Here is a 21,422-nt window from a genome sequence, read left to right as displayed (position 1 = left end):
CTTTGACACAAGAGGAAGTGGAGGGAATGCATAGAGCAGACCGGTCGTCCACTTGAGGGAGAATGTATCTCTCGGCTGAGAGTGCTGGCTCCGAATGAGAGAGCAATAATTGTCTACTTTGTGGTTCTGAGGGGACGCAAAGAGGTCTATGCGGGGAAAACCCCACTTTCGAAACAGAGAGGTCGCTACGAGAGGGTTGAGTGACCACTCGTGTGGTTGGAAGACACGGCTCAGCTGGTCTGCCAATACATTGTCTACTCCCGGCAGGTAAGTGGCCCTGAGGTACATAGAGTGGGAGAGGGCTTCCGCCCAAATCTGCGCAGCCTCCTGACACAGAAGGAAGGATCCTGTGCCTCCCTGCTTGTTTATGTACCACATGGCCACTTGGTTGTCCGTCTGGATTAAGATTATCTGATGGAATAGATGATCTTTGAAAGTTCTGAGCGCATAGCGGATTGCTCGAAGTTCCAGGAAATTTATCTGGTGTTCGGCTTCCTCTTTTGACCATAACCCTTGGGTTTGGAAGTCGTCCACATGGGCTCCCCAACCGATGTGAGAAGCGTCGGTGGTTAGGATTACTTGCGGATCCGGTGGGAGAAAAGGTAAGCCCTGAAGGAGGTTGACCCGAGTCGTCCACCAGGTTAAAGACAGGCGCAGCGCTTGTGTAACAGTGACTATGGAGGACAGAGGCTGAAAAGCTTGAATCCATTGGTGTCGTAGAGTCCATTGTGTTACTCTCATGGCTAGTCGGGTCATGGGAGTGACTTGAACCGAGGATGCCATGTGTCCTAGGAGAATGAGGAATTGGCGAGCCGTGGCAGTGTTTTGAGACTGGAGCTGGCGAGCCAGGGATATTAGGGTGTGAACCCTCTGATGAGGAAGGTAAGCCTTTGCCTGTAAGGTGTCCAAGTCTGCCCCAATGAAGGATAAGGTTTGAGATGGGACTAAGCAAGATTTCTCGTAATTGACAAGAAACCCTAAGGAAAGGAGTGTTTGAATTGTCAAATTGAGGGAGGATTGAGCAATCTGATGGGTGGAGGCCCTGATTAGCCAATCGTCCAGGTAGGGGTAGACGTGGACACCTTCCTTCCGCAGGAATGCTGCTACCACTACGAGACATTTGGTAAAGACTCGTGGAGCAGATGCCAGACCGAAAGGCAATACCCGGTATTGATAATGGTCGCGGCCTACCAGAAATCGCAGATACTGGCGATGGGATTGTGCGATCGCTATGTGAGTATAAGCGTCCTTTAGGTCGAGAGAGCATAGCCAATCCCCCTTTTGTAGCAGAGGGAGCAGCGCGCCCAGGGTTACCATCTTGAATTTTTCTTTTTGAAGGTATTTGTTGAGGGCTCGAAGGTCCAAAATGGGACGTAGTCCCCCTGATTTCTTTGGTATTAGGAAGTATCTGGAATAGAATCCCTTTCCTCACTGAGAGGGAGGGACGGGTTCTATAGCATTTGATTGCAGAAGAAGAGAGACTTCCTGTTGTAATTGAACCAAATGGGTGGTTAGACTCCACGCTTGAAGAGGCGGGGAGTCTGCCGGAAGAGTTATGAAGTTGAGGTGGTAACCCTGTGCGATAATTGCTAGCACCCACTGATCTGAGGTGATCTGTAGCCAAGCTTGTAAAAAATGGTACAGTCGACCCCCTACAGGGATGTCTGGAAGAGGGGTTTGGCATGTGCTCCTTACAGGAGAGTCAAAGGCCAGCCGCAGGCCCAGGAGGAGGGGCTATAGTAGGCCTTTGTTTCCTAGGCTGACGTGGCTGAGGCCTGGTAGAGGATCGAGCTGGACGAGGCCTGGTCGATGGAGGATAGTAACGACGTGGCCGAAAGAACGACTTTTTAGAGTCTTTCTTAAGTGGTTGTTTGGAGGAAACCTCAGATGGAACAGAAGAAAGTTGTTTCAGCGTCTCGTGGTGATCTTTTAACTCAGCTACAATTTGCTGAATTTGTTCTCCAAACAAATTGTCCCCTAAGCAGGGTAAATCCGCTAAACGATCCTGGACCTCTGGGCGAAGGTTGGATGACTTTAACCAAGCCCAACGTCTGGCCGAGATAGCAGTAGCTGAAACTTTTGTGGAAGCATCGAAGATGTCGTAAGCTGTTCTGATCTCGTGCTTCCCAGCTTCAAACCCTTTGTTAAGAAGGGCCTGAAGCTGTGGCTGGTATTGGTCAGGTAATGTATCAGCGTAGTCTTGCATCTGTTTAAGGATAGCTCTGTTGTATTGAGTCATGTAAAGTTGATATGAAGCTATGCGTGAAATCAACATAGCTCCATGGTACACTTTCCGGCCCACACTATCCAGGAATTTATTGTCCTTGACAGGTGGGGTGGAAGAGTGTGGCTTTAGACGCTTGGCCTTTCTTTGTGCGGACTCAACCACAACAGAGCGATGATCCAGTTGAGGCTTTTGAAAGCCTGGTGCTGACTGGACGAGGTATGTGGAGTCAGCTTTCTTGTTCACTGGTGAGACAGATGAAGGAGACTCCCAGTTTTTCTTTAAAAGATCCAGAAAGACCTGGTGAATGGGGATGGAAGCGATGATTTTTGGAGCATCCAAAAATTGAAGCAGTTCCATCATCTGGTGTCTGTCATCGGTCTCAGATTGCAGCTGAAAGGGTACAAGTTCTGACATCTCCTTTACAAAATTTATAAAGGAGAGATCCTCTGGAGGAGATCTTTTTCTACTCTCTGTAGGAGATGGTGGAGAAGGTAGATCCGTGTCAGAAGATGTATCATCACCCCAGGTATCGTAGGGATCATGTGGGGGTTGAAGCCCTGAAGGACCTGGTTGAGGATCCGAAGGCATCGAATGAAACCTTGAAGGAACCGGTGCTGCAATCGGCACTGGGAATGGCATCGAGGGTTTCGGGGTTGCCGATGGAATCGGTGCCGGCTTCAGAATCGATGGAGCCGAATGATAAATTGGTGGAGATATGCGAGAAGGCACCGATGGGACCACCCCGGAAGGAGGAATCAGAAACGGTGTTTCTCCTGCCGATGAGAATCCTGTCGGAGACGGTGGAGTTATCGGTGCTACTTGGATCATCGATGGAAGGGCTTGTACAAGTGCTTCCATACGGTGTAGTAGCGGTGCCAGCGCTTCCACCAGAGGCTCGGTGGCCGGTTCCCTCCTCGGTGGCGGAGTCGGTGCCGGGGTCGGTGCCGGAATCGGTGCCGGAGACGGTGCCGGTGGAGGTTGGAACCTTTGCATCGCTTTCTCGATGGCCTCCTGGACCAGCCGGTCCAGTTCTGCCCGGAGACCAGGGGTAACAATACCCGGCTCGACGGGAGAGGGAGGCTGAGGAAGAGCCGGAGGGACCACCATAACCGGTGGGATCACGGCTCCCACACCCCGAGAGGGTGAGGGTTTCCTCGATGCCTGCGAACGAGACGTGGACGGTGCCAAGTCTGATCGAGGCCTCTTAGTCGGTGGCTCGGCCAGTTCAGAGGTCGATGACTGTGGATCCTCGACGGGCCGAGACTTGTGCCGTCGATGGTGATGCTTGTCCTTTCGATCTCCTCGCCCATCCGGGGAGGGAACAGGAGTCGACGGCCGAGAAGTCATCGATGGTGGACGGTCACCGGAGGGTTGACGATGGTGGTGCAACTTCGACGGTGCCGGTTCCGATGACGTTGATGCTATCGATGGCGTTGGGGTGGGTGCATGGAAGAGGAGCCCCATCTTCTCCATCCTGGCTTTGCGACCCTTAGGTGTCATTAAGGCACATTTGGTGCAAGTCAGGACATCATGCTCACTACCCAAACACAATACACAAACCCTAAGGGGGTCTGTGATTGACATAGTCCGGGTACAGTCCGGACAACGACGGAACCCCGTCGCCATGGCCTAAGGCCAAATTTAGCCACGGGATCGGTAAGTGCCAATAGGCCTCAAGGGCCAAAATCGACGGCAGTCGATGAAAAAACGGCAAAAAACTTACTGGTTTCCGCGAAGGTAAGAAAAAGTTGTCGAAGGGAGAACCCTGAGGGGCAAAATTTTCTTCGGAAAGAAAAACCGAATTCCTGTCAGGAATGTGGTAGAGAGCTCCTTTCACCGCGTGGCAACTGCTGCGCGGAAAAAAGAAGACTGAAGGGAGACCCCTGCTGGCTGCAGGGTCAGTGCCTTGCTGGGCATGCCCAGTAGGGGCCAGTCAAAGTTCTGTTAAACTTTGACAGAAGTTTTCCGTGGTGGGCTCCATCCTCGATGTCACCCATTTGTGAGGACAACCATCCTGCTTGTCCTGTGAGAAAAGGCCATACAGAATCAGTCTGTGGCAGAGTGGGGTTAGAAGTGACTCACCCCAAAGTCTTCTCCCCTCATAATGCTAAACTCCCCTCTTCCATTCCTATTCTCTTACCTTTCTCTCTTGCTTTGATTTTTCTGCCACAGTAGAAAGAAGCCAGGGCAGTGAGGGATATGATGATGACATTCCCATAGATAATCCAGGTGACAATCTCAGAGTCCAACTGTTTGTAGACTGCAGGAGAAAGAGAGATTTTATATTCCAGTTCCTGAATGCCACAGTTCCCTTACCCTTAAGTGCCGTGGCTGAGTGTATCTGGCCACATTTTCTTTTGACAGTAGAGAAGAATGCATAACTTTGGCCAAAGTCTCTGTTAAAGTGAATGGGTGTTTGTGTGCCTTCTCCTTCCAGACATCACACCCAATGCTCCCAAAAAGATAACTTTCCTAATCTGTGTCTGCCCACCTGTTACACAGAACTCCTCCCCTTCCTGTATCAGGTTTTCTACTTTAACAATAATAGCCATATATATATATATACGTTCAATAAAATAAGGAATGATATATAACGTGTTACGTTTCTTGAAATTGCTCAGTTTATTTGCATTCCGGCACTGGATATTGAGGGTCCTGGCTTTGCCCCCTTGGAAGGTTAATGTGCTGTTGGCTGTATGTCCATGAGCTCCAGATAACACCTGTAAGGTGTGGTTGCTGTAATTCCCAGTGACAATCTCTTCATTAATCAACCACAACAACAATGGTGGAGGGTTGGACCGGATCCAACAGGTGCAGCTTATCCCTTCATGCTTCTCAGTACAGTTTGATTCCAGCCAGTCTCCAGACTCGGGCCAGCCTTCAGACTCAGGCCTGTCTAAAATAAACACATTAGCACTGTATAATCAGAGGGAATCCTGAAGCTTTTAATTTTTTAAACTGATTATCTGATGGTTAAACCACATGTCCTTCTTACAACAGATTACTAGATTCTATAAACGTGTCAATCACTGCATTTCCCATGAGTCTTTGCTATAAACTAAGATTATTTTATCAAAGGACAGCTGATGAGATATTAGATTGGATAAAAACATAAATATTTGTATGGGAGTGAAAGGTTGAAGGAAGAACAGGTGACATACTTTCTGCAACCTATTTTCAGCAAGGAACCTCATATGCCCATTTGGTTACAGCAAGTCCTGGCTTATTGAAGATCAAAAAAATAAAAAATTGAGATCTTCCCAGTCCAGGTAGGTGCAAGGCTCATTTACATTTATTAACATGTGGCCTGGAAAACAAGTAGGGATTGCATGCAGAGGCATGGCTTCTGGAATGCTTTCCAATACCAGTTTGTAGAAGGGTGGTGTGTGGGTATGAAGCATGGGGTTTGTAGTGGGGGTGTGCTCGAGGGGAATGGAGCCTGTAGGTATATGAGGGGGATATAGGTGGGGTTAGGTTTGAGGGGACGATATCTGCATGTGTGCATAGATGAATGGGTGTGGGAGGTGTGCGGTTGGGGATACAGGCGTATGTATAGGGCTGTGTGTGGTGAGGGTATTGGTTGGATGGATTTGTGGAGTTTGTATTTTTGGGTGGGTAGGGAGTTGTGAAGGTGTGAAAGGTTTGTGGACACGTTGTGCGTATGGGGTTTTGTCTAGTATGTGTTTTTCAGGTCATGGCTGTGTTTTTAGGTAGCAAATTTTGTGTGGAGGTTTGATGGTGGGGATTAAATGTGGGGATTGTGTGTGTGAGAATGTCTGGGATGTGTGTTTATATATGTAAGTGATTTAAGTGGTTGTGTGTAGATAGGGAGTGTGTTGGGGAATGGATATGTGTTTGGATAAGTTTGTGTGGGGGTGGTTCAGTGGGGAGAGGTAATATTGTTACGGCTGTGTGTTAAAGAGGAGTTCTGTGGTGTGAGTTTTTTTGGTGGTATGGCTGTGTGTGTGCGTGTGTACAGGTGCGGGAGTTGAGAATGGCGCAAATGTGTGTACAAGAATTTGGGGGTGAACTGAGAAACTGTGTTATTTGTTCTGTCTCTGAGGGGTTAAAGTGTGTGAATAGTGGGTAGACATGAGGTTGTGTATGTGTGGGTGGGCAGTGGTGCTTGTGTATGTAGGTGGAGGTGTGTGTAATTTGGGAGTACCTTGGAAATTATTTTCCTGGTCTCTGTCTCTGCTGCTATGGGCAAAGAACTGGAAGGATGGGGGGGGGGGTGTTTGGAATGGAACACTGGGCCAACATTCTAACACTTCCAACGATTTTCCAACACTTTCCCATAGAAAACAATGTTGGGTTTTTTTTCTATAGAAAGCAATGGAGATTTATTGGGAGACTCAGTTTTCTGGTTTTCAGATTCATCTATGACATTCCAATTTTGTTCTTGGATGCCAAACTTGATGAATTTCCATCTCTTTTTGGAGAGTTATTGTGCGGAAAGTCAGACAGACAGACCTTAATCCCATTTACATAATTCTTTCCAATATTCCCTTTGTTGGAAAGCATAAAAAAGAAGACCCTTCCTTATATCAATTGCCAGTTATCACACTCCTTTGAAAACGCAGGGCCGGCCAGCACTGTGGGTACAAAATAAAATCCTGGATTTTTCCCCATCGTGACAATCGGTTTAAATTGATTTTCACCCTAATTTTAGGCTAATTAAAGGGCAACTCCAGAGCTGCAGATGCATTGTCTCAAGGCCTCCAGCAAAGCAACTGCAGCATTTCAAGTCCCACCCCCACCGGCAAAAGCACTTGCCCTCTAGTGCTGCTGATGTGGCCTTTCATGTCCTGCCTCCTTCTCCCTACCAATGTAACCGTCTCTTTTTAGTCAGTAAGGAGGTCCAGACAACTGATCCGTAAAGATAGACTTTTATTGCCAGCAAGATGCAGCTAAGACAAAGGCTCAGTACAACTGCATGCCACGCCCCCTTCGGAGCAAACTTTTATGCACTTTACAACTCTTATCTTTCACACATGCGTTCTGGTTTTTGCTGAACAAACATTTCACAAATTGCTGAACAAGCATTAGCTAGCGTGGTCCTCTAGTAGGTGTAGCTTATGATCAGACTATTGTTTCGTCATTTAATTGACGTGTTAGACATTTTACATCGGCATTCGTATTAATACAATACAAAGTATTATTCCAAAATGGAGTTACGTTACGTTACGCTAAAAGTTAGTGCGCCACTGCGTCACTACGCATTACGTATCATTTGCGTTGCAAATATTAGTACGTTCAAGATGGCTGTGCGTTTCACTGCTGGCATGATTAGTCGGAGGATGTTCAGTTGTTCGTTCGTACTTCAGGGGGGTCACGAAATTGAACCCCTTCATTCCCCCCTTTGATACTTCAACTTTGAAGAGAAGGCAGAAGTATCACTTTATATCTGGAAAGTAACTGAAACGACAAATAAGAATTAGTACCAGTGACATTGAATGTGAGCCCTAATATGTTGTTAGGTCGTTGGTTGCTTCACGGGTTTGAGACGGGTGGACCCTATTGGTGTCACCCCCCTTTGTAGCCCGACTTACCCCAACAACACGGTGACTCCATTATGGTAATGTTTAGAGGTTAGAGTTTATTAGACTTATAAGTTAGTAGTTAGGTACTCTTTATCAGAATCAGTATCCAAATCATGGTTAGTGTCGTAGTCAGAAGAATCAGATGAAGGGAATGTGGAGACAAACACATACTTATTAATCATCATGACGTGAGCAGCTGCTCGCCGATCAGCAATATTTTCAATCATGGATCGGAGATGTCTAAAAATAAGAGGGAGACAAATAGGAAATAGAATGCATGTCAAAACAAGAAGTATCAGAGGAAAGAGGAGTTCTTTAAGGCCTGGAATGGAAGTGAGCCAGTTGGGTAAGGAACCTGTCCAGTCAAGGATTCCAGTCCACGTCTGCACTGGTACATGTGCCAGGCGAATCATTCGATCAGTAATCTCCTCAATGACTTTACTCTTGTCATCCACCTGTAAACAACAGTTAGAAAGATTAAATTTGCCACATACACCACCTTCCTGGGCTAGGAGGTAGTCCAAAGCCAATCGATTTTGGTAGACAGCTGTTATAATTTTAGTGTTTTGCTTGGCTAAGATGTTGAGAGACAAGGCAGAATCATTTGTCAGGAGTTCCAGTACTGCTTGAAGTCTTATAATTCGATTGAGCATATAGATAGGTGTTCTATATCCATAAGAACCATCCTCAGCCCAGGTGGCCGGACCATAGTATTGTACAATTCGTTCAGGAGGCCACTCTTGATCTTTCCAATCTCCTATGGATACTTTAGGAGTGCTTCGGCGTTTGTTGGGTCTCATGGGACTGTATACTGGAACTCCTAAGGTTTCCCCAGCAGTGATGGGAAGTAGGAAGAAACTTGGCCGAATTGTAGCCAAGAAGCAAGTTCCATACCAGCTTGTTGGTAATTGTTCATAGGCTCTTCGTCCACATACATAATAATAACCATCTGGAGCATTGAAAATGGTAGTAGCAACGCCCGCAGCTGTCCATGTCTTGTTCAAAGTCGATTCAGTCCAGATGGGAGTAGGCATGGTAGAATTTTCAGTCTGCCACCATGTCTGGGTGGTAAGGTTGGCAGTAAGAACTCCTGTGCATGGAGAATTTCCAACAGGCACGGTATAGATGCGTGAATGTTGTCGAGAGATACATAGTCTGCCAATAACATCAGTCTGTAGCGCCCATTCGTATGGATGAGATTTACGGTTGTAGGTAACTGTGGTATTTAAAGTGTTAAGATCAGATTGGAATGTTTCCTTGGCTTCCCATGGCCATTGCTCTCCGGTGTCTGTTCCTCCACATACAAAACAGTTCTTGACTTCAAGAGAGAGAGCTATGTTTTCTGCCAAATTGACGAACAGGTTTTTTATTTGCTGAGAAATTGTATGTTTCTTTACTTCCTCAGTGGCATGAGATATTTCATCGAAGAAGGATTGATAACCCACCACAGTGGTCTGGTGAATAATTGGACGAGGTTTGTCTCTCCGCTGAGTGATGGTAATGTAGGTCATAGGGTCTTTTCCAGTTCCGTCGATACCAAATCCCCAAGTATCTTGCCAAGGGAATCCTTCACTTCTTAGAGGCCATTGTATAGATACTGTATTACCATTTACTGCAGTTAACCGTCCTATTCCGTGACAGCCATGGTAACCTCCTCCAGTGTAATCACAAACTAGAGCCCATCCTGACAATGTCAGGTCCCCTCCGCATGGTAGCCAACTGGATGGATTAGCTGCACGGTTGTATGGGCAGAGGTATTTGTGATTGTAGACATAGGAATTTTTCCAAGCTTGAGACCCACAGTGGAGTGCATTTGGGTGTTTATCAATGGCTTCACAGGCATCGAACGTTATTGTGACAATCGTTTCACTTCCCATAAGAACCTTAGTGGAGTTGATGTAGTACAAGATGCCCTTTCCTTCTGGGACAATACTTGATGTGTAGCTCTTTGGTAGACCTGCAGTGAGGGTGATGTTGTAGTACTTAGGAGTTGTTGGGGTATGACAGATGACTTTGCCAGTTTCTAAACATCGATGGAAGGATTGATAGCCTTGAGTAGTATTCAGGGCACAAGCAGGTAGTGTGGCACAGGAAGTTGGTGGTTGAGATTGGTGGATGATTGTTGAGACAACTTGAAATCCAGTTTGAGTGGTAGTACGAATTAGCTTGATACATTCGGTGCAATTCTTGCTCAAGGACAGGAAAACAGAAGTAGTCGGTGTACAGAAGAGTAGTAAGTGAATGTAGAAGATGGATGCAATGTAGATCTTGGAAGTCGGAATCTGTGACATTGCTTTATGACGTAGATGGTTGCATTCATAAGTAATGGATTCTGAAAGGAAGGAGAGAAATGGACACATTAATATTTAGCTGCAGTTACTGATATCTTTTTACTCAGTACTAGCATTGGGCCTGCCTTGGGTGAATCTTAATTTGTGGTCTCCAATCCTGGAGACCTGCCAGTTGGCTGAAGCTGGTTTGAGACGTGTCCAATGAATCCATGAAGGACATCCAAAAACTTTGACAGCTGTTGGAGTAGTTAGTAATACAGTGTACGGCCCTTTCCATCTGGGCTGGAGGGAATCAGACTCATCCCAGTCTTTTATCCAAACCGAGTTCCCGATCTGGTATGGATGAATCGGGGTTAGCAGGACTAATGGTTCAGTGTCGCAGGTGTAATTTTGAATCGCAATAACTGTGTTATATAGTCCTTTGAGTTGGTTACTGAGAGACATTTCCCCTTGTATTTGCAGCGATTCAGGAAAAGATGGAAGAGGTGGAGGCCTTGCGTACATCATTTCATAAGGTGTTAAACCCGACTTCCGTGGAGTGCATCGGACATGTAGTAGAGCTAATGGCAGGATGTCTGGCCATTTAGTCTTTGTTTCCTGACACAATTTAGCGAGCTGATTTTTTAGTGTCCTGTTAGCTCGTTCAACTGCTCCGCTACTTTGAGGTCTCCAGGCGCAGTGCAGATGCCATCGGATTCCCAGAATTTGACTCAGGCGTCGCGTGACTTCACTGGTGAAAGCTGGTCCATTATCTGAATTTATCTGCCGGGGTAATCCGTATCGTGGTAAAATTTTATGGAGAAGCAATGTTACTACTTCCTTGGCAGTCTCAGTTCGCGTGGGTATGGCTTCGATCCATCCGGTATAAGTACAGATAGCTACCAGCATTGCTTTGTATCTTTTTGAAGCAGTCATGTGGGTGAAGTCGATTTGACAAACTTGAAACGGAGTTGTTCCTCGTAGTATATGTCCAGGAGCTGGACCAGGTCCATTTCTGGGATTGTTTCTCGCACAGGTAACACATTGATTGACAGCATATTTAGTTAGCTGAAAGAGTCTATTAATGTAGTAAGTTTTTGCCAACAGTGTTGCTAATGCATCTCGACCGAGATGGGTTTTATTATGGGCTTCTCTGACAACAGTCCATGCCAGTGCGTCGGGTATCCACACCCTATCTTCTTGTACAATCCACCACCCATCCTGCTGATGAAATTGTTCAGTTTGTGCCAAATCATTTTCTTCCGCTGAATAAATGGGGGTTTCATTCGTGAACTGTAGAAGTGGGCAAGTGGGAGTTGAAGTATGTGGTGATTGCACACGTGCTGCTTCTTTCGCAGTCTTATCTGCCCATTGGTTTCCTTTGGCAATGGGATCAGTTCTCCCTGTATGGGCTTTACAATGCATGACAGCTACCTTCTTTGGTGCCCATACAGAGTCTAGCAATTGATGTATCTCCGATGCATTAGCTATTTGTTTCCCTTCTGCAGTTAGGAATCCTCGTTCCTTGTATAAAGCTCCATGCACTTGGATCGTAAGGAAAGCGTACTTTGAATCAGTATAAATATTTACAGTTTTCCCTTCTGCCAACTGCAGAGCCCTTGTGAGCGCAATTAGTTCAGCTTTTTGCGCTGATGTCCCTGGGGGTAGGGGTTCGGCTTCAACAATGTCGTCCTCAGAGACTACAGCATACCCAGCAAGCCTGATTCCATTTATAACCTGGCTGCTTCCATCAGTGAATAAAGTCCAAGCTCCTTGCCAGGGTTGGTCGCGTAAGTCGGGTCGGCTGGAATGTACTGTTGCCATAATCTCCACACATTTATGTGTAACTGAAGTGGGGGTTGGGAGTAAAGTTGCAGGATTCAGATTTTTACTGTCCTGTATTTGAATTTCTGGAGTTTCACACAATAAAGCTTGGTACTTTACAAGACGTGAATTTGTCATCCATTTTGGTCCATGAGTTTCTAGTAGTCCTTGGATAGTATGAGGAGTTGTTACTTGTAAAGTTTGTCCAAATGTTAGCTTAACAGCTTCGGGTATCAGTAGACATGCAGCAGCAATGCTTCGGAGGCATCCCGGCCATCCTTTTGACACATTGTCCATTCCTTTTGACAGATATGCAACAGGTCGTTCCCATGAGCCTAAAGTTTGAGTCAATACCCCTATGGCCATGCCTTTTTTCTCGTCGACGAATAGATGGAATGGTTTCATCACATCTGGCAATCCTAAGGCAGGTGGTTCAATTAAGGCTTCTTTTAGTTGACGTAAGCTTGCCAGTTCGTTTCCTTCCCATTGGAAGGGTTGAGATTCTGCCTCTTTACCCCGCAGCTTGTCGTACAGGGGTTGGGCAATAACTGCATAGTTAGCAATCCACAGCCTACAGTATCCTGCAGCTCCAAGGAACGCTCGGAGCTCTTTCTTGCAAGTGGGTACAGGTTGATCTCTTATAGAACTGGTGCGAGAAACTCCCAGACAACGGGTTCCTCCACGTATTTGGAAGCCTAAATACTCTACTTCCAATTCACAGATTTGCGCTTTCTTTTTACTTGCACGATACCCTTTTGAGTACAACGTCTTTAGCAGCTGAAGAGTGGATACCGCACATTCGAGGTACGTCTCTCGAAACAACAGAAGGTCATCCACGTATTGTATGACTGGCCCATACTTTACTTGATACATCTTTAAGTCTTTTGCCAGTTGCTCACCGAACAGCGTAGGTGAGTGCCTAAACCCTTGAGGCAACCGAGTCCATGTGTACTGCTGCTTTACTCCAGTATCTGCATCTTCCCATGTGAAAGCAAAAATCTTTTGACATTCCTCCGCCACCGGGACGGAGAAGAAGGCATCCTTGAGATCAATGACACTGTACCACTTTGATGCAGGAGAGACTTGAGCGAGGATTGAATATGGATTTGGGACGAGGGCTACTAGATCTGCTACTTGACTATTCACTTTTCTTAAGTCTTGTACTGGTCGATAGTCATTTGATCCAGGCTTCTTTACTGGCAACAAAGGGGTGTTCCAAGCAGATCGGATTCGCCGGAGAATGCCCAAATCATACAGTCTTTGCAGATGTATCTGGATTCCTTGTCTGGCCATATACGGAATGGGGTATTGAGATTGATTTATCACCTGTGCATTCTGTTTCATCTCGATCCAAATAGGGGTAGCGTTGATGGCTATTCCTCCTGGGTTTTGTTCAGCCCATACTTTAGGTATACTGTCCATTAGCTGTCTGCGCTTTTCGTTGAGGACGGTGTTTTCTCCATATCGGTGCGTAGTGATATGTTCGACTATGGGGAGATGTAATCTCCATTCTTCTTGGAGTGGACAAATGAGAGAGACTGGGTTGTCAGCGAAGGATGCTCTTATTTCTCCAGTCGATTCGAATTGTAAGTTGGCTCTTAATTTACAAAGAAGGTCTCTCCCTATGAGGGGAACTGGGCATCCCGGGACGTAGAGAAACTGATGGGATACTAATTGTCCTCCCACTCGAACCTGTCGTTTCTCGAGAAAGGGAGCGATAAGTGGCTTTCCAGAGGCCCCTACAATAGAAATGTTTTTCGATGTGGGCGTGGTAATAGCGGTAGTCATGACTGATCTTTGTGCCCCGGTATCTAACAATCCCTTAAATGTCTCAGTCCCTACTTTGATTTCTACTAAGGGATCGAATGGAAGGGTTCCCTTCTCTAGTCATGCCTCACTGTCTTCGCCAGAAGTTTCTCCTACAGTCATCTGCCATTCAGCATCCTTTGGCTTGGACGGAGTATATCCTTCCTGCTTCATTTGCAGGGACTCTGGGCACTCAGACTTCCAGTGTCCTTCTTGTCTACAGAATGCACATTGATTGGCTCCCAACGGCATCCTTCCACCCCTAAACGATCCTCCTCTACTTGCTCGTCCTCTGGGCGGTCCCCTCGAGGGTGACCTGCCCCTTCCTCTCGGCCCAGGATATCCCTGATAGTGCCTGGCCGAGTTTCCGAAATTCGTTTCTTCCAGCGCTGCGGCTAACAGACTAACACTTTCTCTTAACTTTCTACTTTCTTTCTTTTCCTTCTTGTCTCCGTTCGGCTCTCGGTTTACATAAACTCTGTCAGCCATGGCTTTTAACTGGCTAATAGTCATTCCCTCAAATCCTTCTGATTTCTGTAACTTCCGGCGGATATCGGGACAGGATTGTCCGACAAAGCTCATCACTATGACGGACTGACTCTTGGGGTCCTCTGGGTCGAATGGACTGTATTGCCGATATGCATCCATCAATCTCTCCAAAAAGATTCCGGGGGTCTCGTCTCTCCCTTGCACCACGTCGTGGATCTTTCCCATATTCATGACTTTCTGCTTTCCTTTCTTTAAAGCTCCGAGAAAGGCGACTTGATATGCAGCAATGCGGGCTCGCCCTGCAGCCGTCTGGAAATCCCAGTTGGGATCGGCGACAGGGGCATGCTCTCTCACTACTTCATCTGGATTACCGTCTGACCCGGCTCCCAGCCGAGCTGCTTCTTCCATGTTTAATTGTATTTGTCGGCGTTCTTCAGTGGTAAAAAGGATGGAGGCGAGATGCCGAATGTCAGCCCAGTTAGGGTTATGGGCTGCAAAAATTCCTCGTAAAAAATCTAGCATCTGATCTGGATTATCAGCGTAAGAGGGGCCAAGCTGTTTCCAGTTAAAAAGATCACTGGAAGTGAAAGGTATGTAAGTAAACAACTTTATAGTTTGCGTAGTATTATACTCGTTTTCTTCAGTAGGGACCACGGGAACTACGGTGGTTGTTTCTCTAATTGGTAGTTGCAAACTTGCGGCTTGGGTTTTACTGCGAGTGCCGCCTGACACGGACGACTCGCCGCCGTCTTCAACTTTTGCCGCCGCCGCTTCCGCTTCAAGCCGTACTTCGGGAACCGGCATTATTTCATGATCAACTTGGGCATCGGCGGGAGCTGGGGGATCTGGTGGCGCATTATACGATTGAGGGTAGCTAGGGGCATAGGGTGGCGGCAGAAGATCTTCTGCGTCAGGCAGTACTGCAGGCGGCAGGGGTTTAACTTTTTTTTCTTGAGTCCGTGAATTCCCTTGCACTACAAACATGGCCGCCGCAGATGACGCATGGTCTTTTATTCCCAAGATGGCCGCCCTTCCCTTTCTTTTCCGGTTTGGGGACTTCCGGTCTCCCATTTTGTTCACTTGCGCCACCATTACGAGGGCGGCTCCCTCCACTAACTTCTTTGCCCACTTCGGAGGATTCTCAATAACTGCAATCCAAGCAGTTATGTATGGCTTATCCTCAGGGCAACCCGGATTCTCTTCTTTCTCAGCTATTTTCAGGACCCTTGTGGCCGTTTGGAAATTGAAAGTTCCTTCCGGAGGCCAATTTACACACAAACCGGGCCACCTATGGGTGCATCGCTGAATCATTCCGGGCTTCGTACATTTACGTTTATCGAACACTTCACTATAGTGTTCCGTCATAACTTTTAGTGGAGTTGAATAGCCCCCTCCCATTAGGATAGAATCACAGACAAAGGAGGGAAGGGAAGACGGATAGGTAAGGGGTCCGTACCCGTCAGACACAAAAGGGTCACAATCGCCCCGACTAGGACGCGGTCAGCCCGACCTAGAACTGCGAGGCCATTCACTCTCTTTCACACAACAAGAAACCTATTCCCACTATCGTATGCGTTACTTCTTTTTCCTCTTTTTATGCGCGTGGCTTTCGGAATGCAATTCCTACCAAGCCACCGCTTGGGGTGTGATCAAAGCCCCCTCGGTCCGCTCAGGGATGGACCGGTTATTTGCTACTCTTTTAGCTATTCTTCACTTTTCCCATCATTCCCATAATACTCGCCTGCAGGGTTCTTCTGATCGTCACGAAAGCCTTCTTCCCAGATCACCAGCCCAGAGGTCTCAGAAGAATTTCTGTGGAACGGTCCCCTCAGAAACCTGATTGCTGAACTCAGCGGTGGCCACTCACCAGGTGCGTCTGGGGGATCGCTCCGCCACCAAACTACCGGACCCACTGGGGGGCTAAAATAGCGTCCCCGGTACCTCCTGGCTGGCTCGCCAAATGTAACCGTCTCTTTTTAGTCAGTAAGGAGGTCCAGACAACTGATCCGTAAAGATAGACTTTTATTGCCAGCAAGATGCAGCTAAGACAAAGGCTCAGTACAACTGCATGCCACGCCCCCTTCGGAGCAAACTTTTATGCACTTTACAACTCTTATCTTTCACACATGCGTTCTGGTTTTTGCTGAACAAACATTTCACAAATTGCTGAACAAGCATTAGCTAGCGTGGTCCTCTAGTAGGTGTAGCTTATGATCAGACTATTGTTTCGTCATTTAATTGACGTGTTAGACATTTTACATCGGCATTCGTATTAATACAATACAAAGTATTATTCCAAAATGGAGTTACGTTACGTTACGCTAAAAGTTAGTGCGCCACTGCGTCACTACGCATTACGTATCATTTGCGTTGCAAATATTAGTACGTTCAAGATGGCTGTGCGTTTCACTGCTGGCATGATTAGTCGGAGGATGTTCAGTTGTTCGTTCGTACTTCAGGGGGGTCACGAAATTGAACCCCTTCACCAAGGCAGCCAAAATACCTGCTGATTGGTGCCACCAATGCACATTTGAAGTGGCCATACCCACCAGAAGCAGGTCCTGGCAGGCTCCCTGGCCCTGCACAAAAGCAGAAGTGCAGTGCTGCAGAGCACAGAAGCCTCAGTAAGCATACTGCCAAAGAAGAAAGGAGAAACCTGGCCTACCACTAGTAAAGAGGCATGTGTTGCAATTGGGGGGGGGGGGGGGGGGTAGGAAATGAGAAATTACTACTTACTGTATTTGCCGGCATAAAGGACGCACATTTTCCCCCTGAAAATAGGTGAAAAATAAGGATTGCGTCCTATGTGCCGGTAATCAAAATTTACAGCGTCTGGTGGGGGGGGGAGAGAGTGACGCAATGGCTTCAGGGAGCGAGGGCGCGCCACCCAATTGGCCAATCGAGCGGCGCACCCTCATTCCCAGATGCCACCCCATATCCAGCACTGGCCAATCGGGGAGCGAGGGCGCGGGAATCAAAATTTACAGCGTCCGGTGGCGGGGGGAGTGACGCGGTGGCCTCAGGGAGCACCGGGCAATCGGGCGGCGCACCCTCGCTCCCCGACGCCACCGCGTCACTCCCCCCCCCCCCCCCAATGAAAATCCAACGTCTGAAAGTCTCTGTCTGTTGTTTCAGGAACATCATACGGTATTTAAAATTAGATGTAGTCAAACCTTGCCCTTCTGATTCTCTCTCTTCTTGGTCTTTGTATTTGTAGTCCACACGCTGACTATCAAATTTCCTATAATCTTCATAATTGTGATCTGTATTCCTGCAGTCTATATACTGGCTTCTGACTTTCATACAATCTTCATAATCTTGATCTACATTCCTGCCATTAATATATTGATTTTCAGTTTCCCTATGGCTTTGATAATCTCGATCTAAAATCCAGAGATCATAATCCTGACTCCTGATAGTCCTATAATCCTCCTGGTCTTTTTCCAAATCACTGTTTTTCCTAGAAATCTCTTCTTTCCTACAACACTGGTCTGAGCATTGATCTACTGCTTTCTTACAATTCTCATAATCTCTGTACCAGTCTCTATGGTCCATATATTGACTCCTGACTTTTTTGTAATCCTCATAGTCTTGATCACAGTCTTTTTCTGCCTTTGTGTAAACTTCATTGTTGTTATCCCAAAGACTCCTGACTTTTCTACAATCCACCCAAAAATGATCAGAATTCCTAAGGTTTATGTATGGATCGTTGGTCTCACTATCCCAGGTGCTTGAGTCAAATTTCTCTGATCAACATATCGATGTCCAGTATTTCTATAACTCTCATACAGTCTATCAATATTTCTTCCATCTAAATATTGAGCACTAGCCTTGCTATAATCCTCAGTTCAGTAAATCATTATGGAAATTCAAAAAATATAGAAAATTATTTTTTCCTTAAAAATGTGTATAAAAAAGGGGTGCATCTTATATGCCACTGGGTCCTATACGCCGGCAAATACGGTACCTGATAATTTACTTTTCTTTAGGACAGTCAGATGAATCCAGAATAAGTGAGTTATGCATTCCTACCAGTAGATGGAGATGGAACAAACTGACATCACAGTATATGTACCCCTGCAGTGACATCAGCCTGCTAGTATTCTCTTCAAAAGCAACTGTGGACAGACTAGCAAAAAGCATGATTAAAAAAAGATAACCATTGTAATACTCAACCAAAAGACAACACTGAGCTCAGACAAGAATGGAATAACATTCGTCTAGGGACTGGAGTAACACTTACCAGTAAGCCCTGTAACATATAGGCACACAGGAGGATCATTAGAACATAAGATATGCCATACTGTGTCACACCAAGGGTCCATCAAGCCCAATATCCTGTTTCCAACAGTAGCCAATCCAAGTCACAAGTAGCTGGCAAGTACCCAAACATTAGATAAATCACAAGCTATTATTGCTTATTAATTACCGTAATAGCAGTTTATTGATTTTTCCTCTAGGAACTTATCCAAACTTTTTTTAACCCCAGTTACACTAACTGCTATAACCACATCCTCTGGCAATGAATTCCGGAGCTTAACTATGCGCTGAGTGAAAAATTTGTTTTAATGAGATACTTCCTAACTTCATGTAGTACCCACTTGTCCTTCTATTATCTGAGAGAGTAAATAACTGATTTACATTAACTTGTTCAAGTCCTTTCATGATTTTGTAGACTTCTATCATATCCCACCTTGGTCATCTCTTCTCCAAACTGAACAGCCCTAACTTCTTTAGCCTTTCCTCATAGGGCAGCCGTTCTATGCCCCTTATCATTTTGGTTGCCGTTCTCTGCACCTATATCCTTTTTGAGATGTGGTGACCAGAACTGCACACAGTATTCAAGGTGTGGTCTCACCATGGAGTGATACAGAGGCATTATGACATCCTGTTTTATTTGCCATTCCCTTCCTAATAATTCCTAATATTCTATTTGCTTTTTTGATTGCCACAGCACGCTGGGCCAACAATTTCAATGTACTATCCACTATGACGCCTAGATCTCTTTCCTGGGTGGTAACTCCTAAGATAAAACCTAACATTGTGTAACTATAGCAAGGGTTATTTTTCCCTATATGCATCACTTTGCACTTGTCCACGTTAAATTTCATCTGCCATTTGGAAGCCCAATTTTCTAGTCTCGCAAGGTCCTTCTGCAATTCATCACAATCCGCTTGAGATTTAACTACTCTACATAATTTTGTGTCATCTGCAAACTTGATCACCTCACTCGTCATACCCCTTTCCAGATCATTTATAAATATATTTAAAAGCACCGGTCCAAGCACAGATCCCTGAGGCACTCCACTGTTTACCTTTTGCTACTGTGACCATTTAATCCTACTCTATCTGCTTCCTGTCTTTTAACAGCTTGCAATCCACAAAAGGACATCCCTTCCTATCCCATGACGTTTTAGTTTTCTTAGAAGCCTCTCATGCAGGACTTTCTCAAACGCCTTCTGAAAATCCAAATGCACCACATGTTCATATGTTTATTAATCTTTTCCAAAAAATGTAGGTGATTTGTGAGACAAGACTTCCCTTGGGTAAATCCATGTTGGCTGTGTCCCATCAAAGCATGTCTATCTAAATGTTTTGTGATTTTATTCTTTATAACACTTTTCATGATTTTTTCCAGCACTGAAGTCAGGTTCACCGATCTATAATTTCACAGATCACCCCTGGATCCCTTTTTAAATGTAGGGGTTACATTGGCCATCTTCCAATCTTCATGTTCATTGGATGATTTTAATGATAGGTTACAAATTAATTGAAATAGGTCTGAAATTTCATATTTTAGTTCTTTCAGAAAGCTGGGACGTATTCCATCTGGTCCAGGTGCTTTACTACTCTTCAGATGGTCAATCAAGTGTACCACATCTTCCACGTTCACTGTGATTTGGTTCAGTTGATCTGAATCATCACTCATGAAAACCTTCTCTGGAACTGGTATCTGTCCAACATCCTCTTCAGTAAACACCAAAGCAAAGAAATCATGTAATCTTTCCACGATGGCCTTATCTTCCTTAAGTGCCCCTTTAACCCCTTGATCATCCAACGGTCCAACCGACTCCCTCGCAGTCTTTCTGCTTGAGATATATTTTTTAAAGTTTTTATTGTACGTTTTTGCCTCTATGGTCAACTTCTTTTCAAATCCTCTCTTATCCTACCTTATCAATGTCTAGCATTTAACTTGCCAATACTTACGCTTTATCCTATTTTCTTCTGATGGATCCAATTTTTGAATGAAGATCTTTTGGCTACAATAGCCTCTTTCATCTCACCTTTTAACCTTGCCAGTAATCATTTTGCCTTCCTTCCACTTTTCTTAAAGCGTGGAATACATTCAGCAGCCTAGGAAGGGAAGCTGGATTAATCTGACTGTCCTAAAGAAAAGGAAATTATCAGGTAAGTACAGGGTGAACCATGGAAAAGTAGCCCGCCTCCAATGCACTGGTATTGGAGGCGGGCTACTTTTCCATGGGCCACCCTGTAATTTCTCATTTCTTAGCGTCCAGTCAGATGAATGAAGAACAAGTGGGATGTACCCATCTACTCCCGAATAGGGTGGGAGGCTGCCCGCGGTCCAGTCAAAACCGCAAGTGCAAAGGCTGTGTCCTCCTGGGCTAGCAAGCTCAGACGATGATACCTGGAAAGGTGAGTAAGGAGGACCATATCGCAGCTTGGCAAATGTCGACAGAAGACAACAATCTAACTTCTGCCCATGACACTGGCTGAGCTCGAGTGGAATGGGACTGAACCTGACTAGGTAACGGCTTCCCAGCATCCATGTATGCAGCCGTGACTACCTCCTTAATCCAGCGATGTTATCAATCTGCTGCTAGGAGTTAGCAATCTGTTAGAATCTGCTCCTCAGGGGGGTGGAGTTAGCATTCTGTAATAAATCACTCCGCCAAGGGGAGGAGTTGGCAATCTGTTATAAGTCCGCTAGGGAGTTAGTAATCTGTAATGGATCACCCTGCCAAGGGGAGGAGCTAACAATTGTAATACTCCGTAGGCGGAGTTAATGATCTGTGGTGGATTGGCTTCCCACAGAGTGGCAGTCTGTATAATACCGCTCTAGTAGTGTAAGTAATGAACACTTAATGTAAATTGGTGAATCCCTGGGCTGATGGCAGATGACAGCATCCCCAGGAGGATATCCTGAGAGGGACCACCGGCTAGGCTGAGTAAGGAGGACCATATCGCCAAGCTGCGATATGGTCCTCCTTACTCACCTTTCCAGGTATCATCGTCTGAGCT

General features: G+C 45.9%; 1 protein-coding gene across 1 annotated transcript in view; it reads right to left on the bottom strand.

The window, feature by feature from the left end:
• Positions 1 to 21,422, bottom strand: part of LOC115076061 (sialic acid-binding Ig-like lectin 13) — a 183,297-nt gene that overhangs the window by 93,575 nt on the left and 68,300 nt on the right. The window contains exons 4-5 of the mRNA XM_029577173.1: positions 4,830 to 5,123; positions 4,368 to 4,487 (exon numbers count right to left, since the gene is read on the bottom strand). Coding sequence (XP_029433033.1) covers positions 4,368 to 4,487; positions 4,830 to 5,123 — 414 coding nt within the window. The remainder of the gene's footprint in view (positions 1 to 4,367; positions 4,488 to 4,829; positions 5,124 to 21,422) is intronic.

This window comes from Rhinatrema bivittatum, chromosome 14, assembly GCF_901001135.1.
Source record: "Rhinatrema bivittatum chromosome 14, aRhiBiv1.1, whole genome shotgun sequence".
NCBI classification, from domain to species: domain Eukaryota; kingdom Metazoa; phylum Chordata; class Amphibia; order Gymnophiona; family Rhinatrematidae; genus Rhinatrema; species Rhinatrema bivittatum.
The sequence above is the reverse complement of the archived record's forward strand: the minus strand, read 5'-3'. Positions and strand labels throughout refer to the sequence as shown.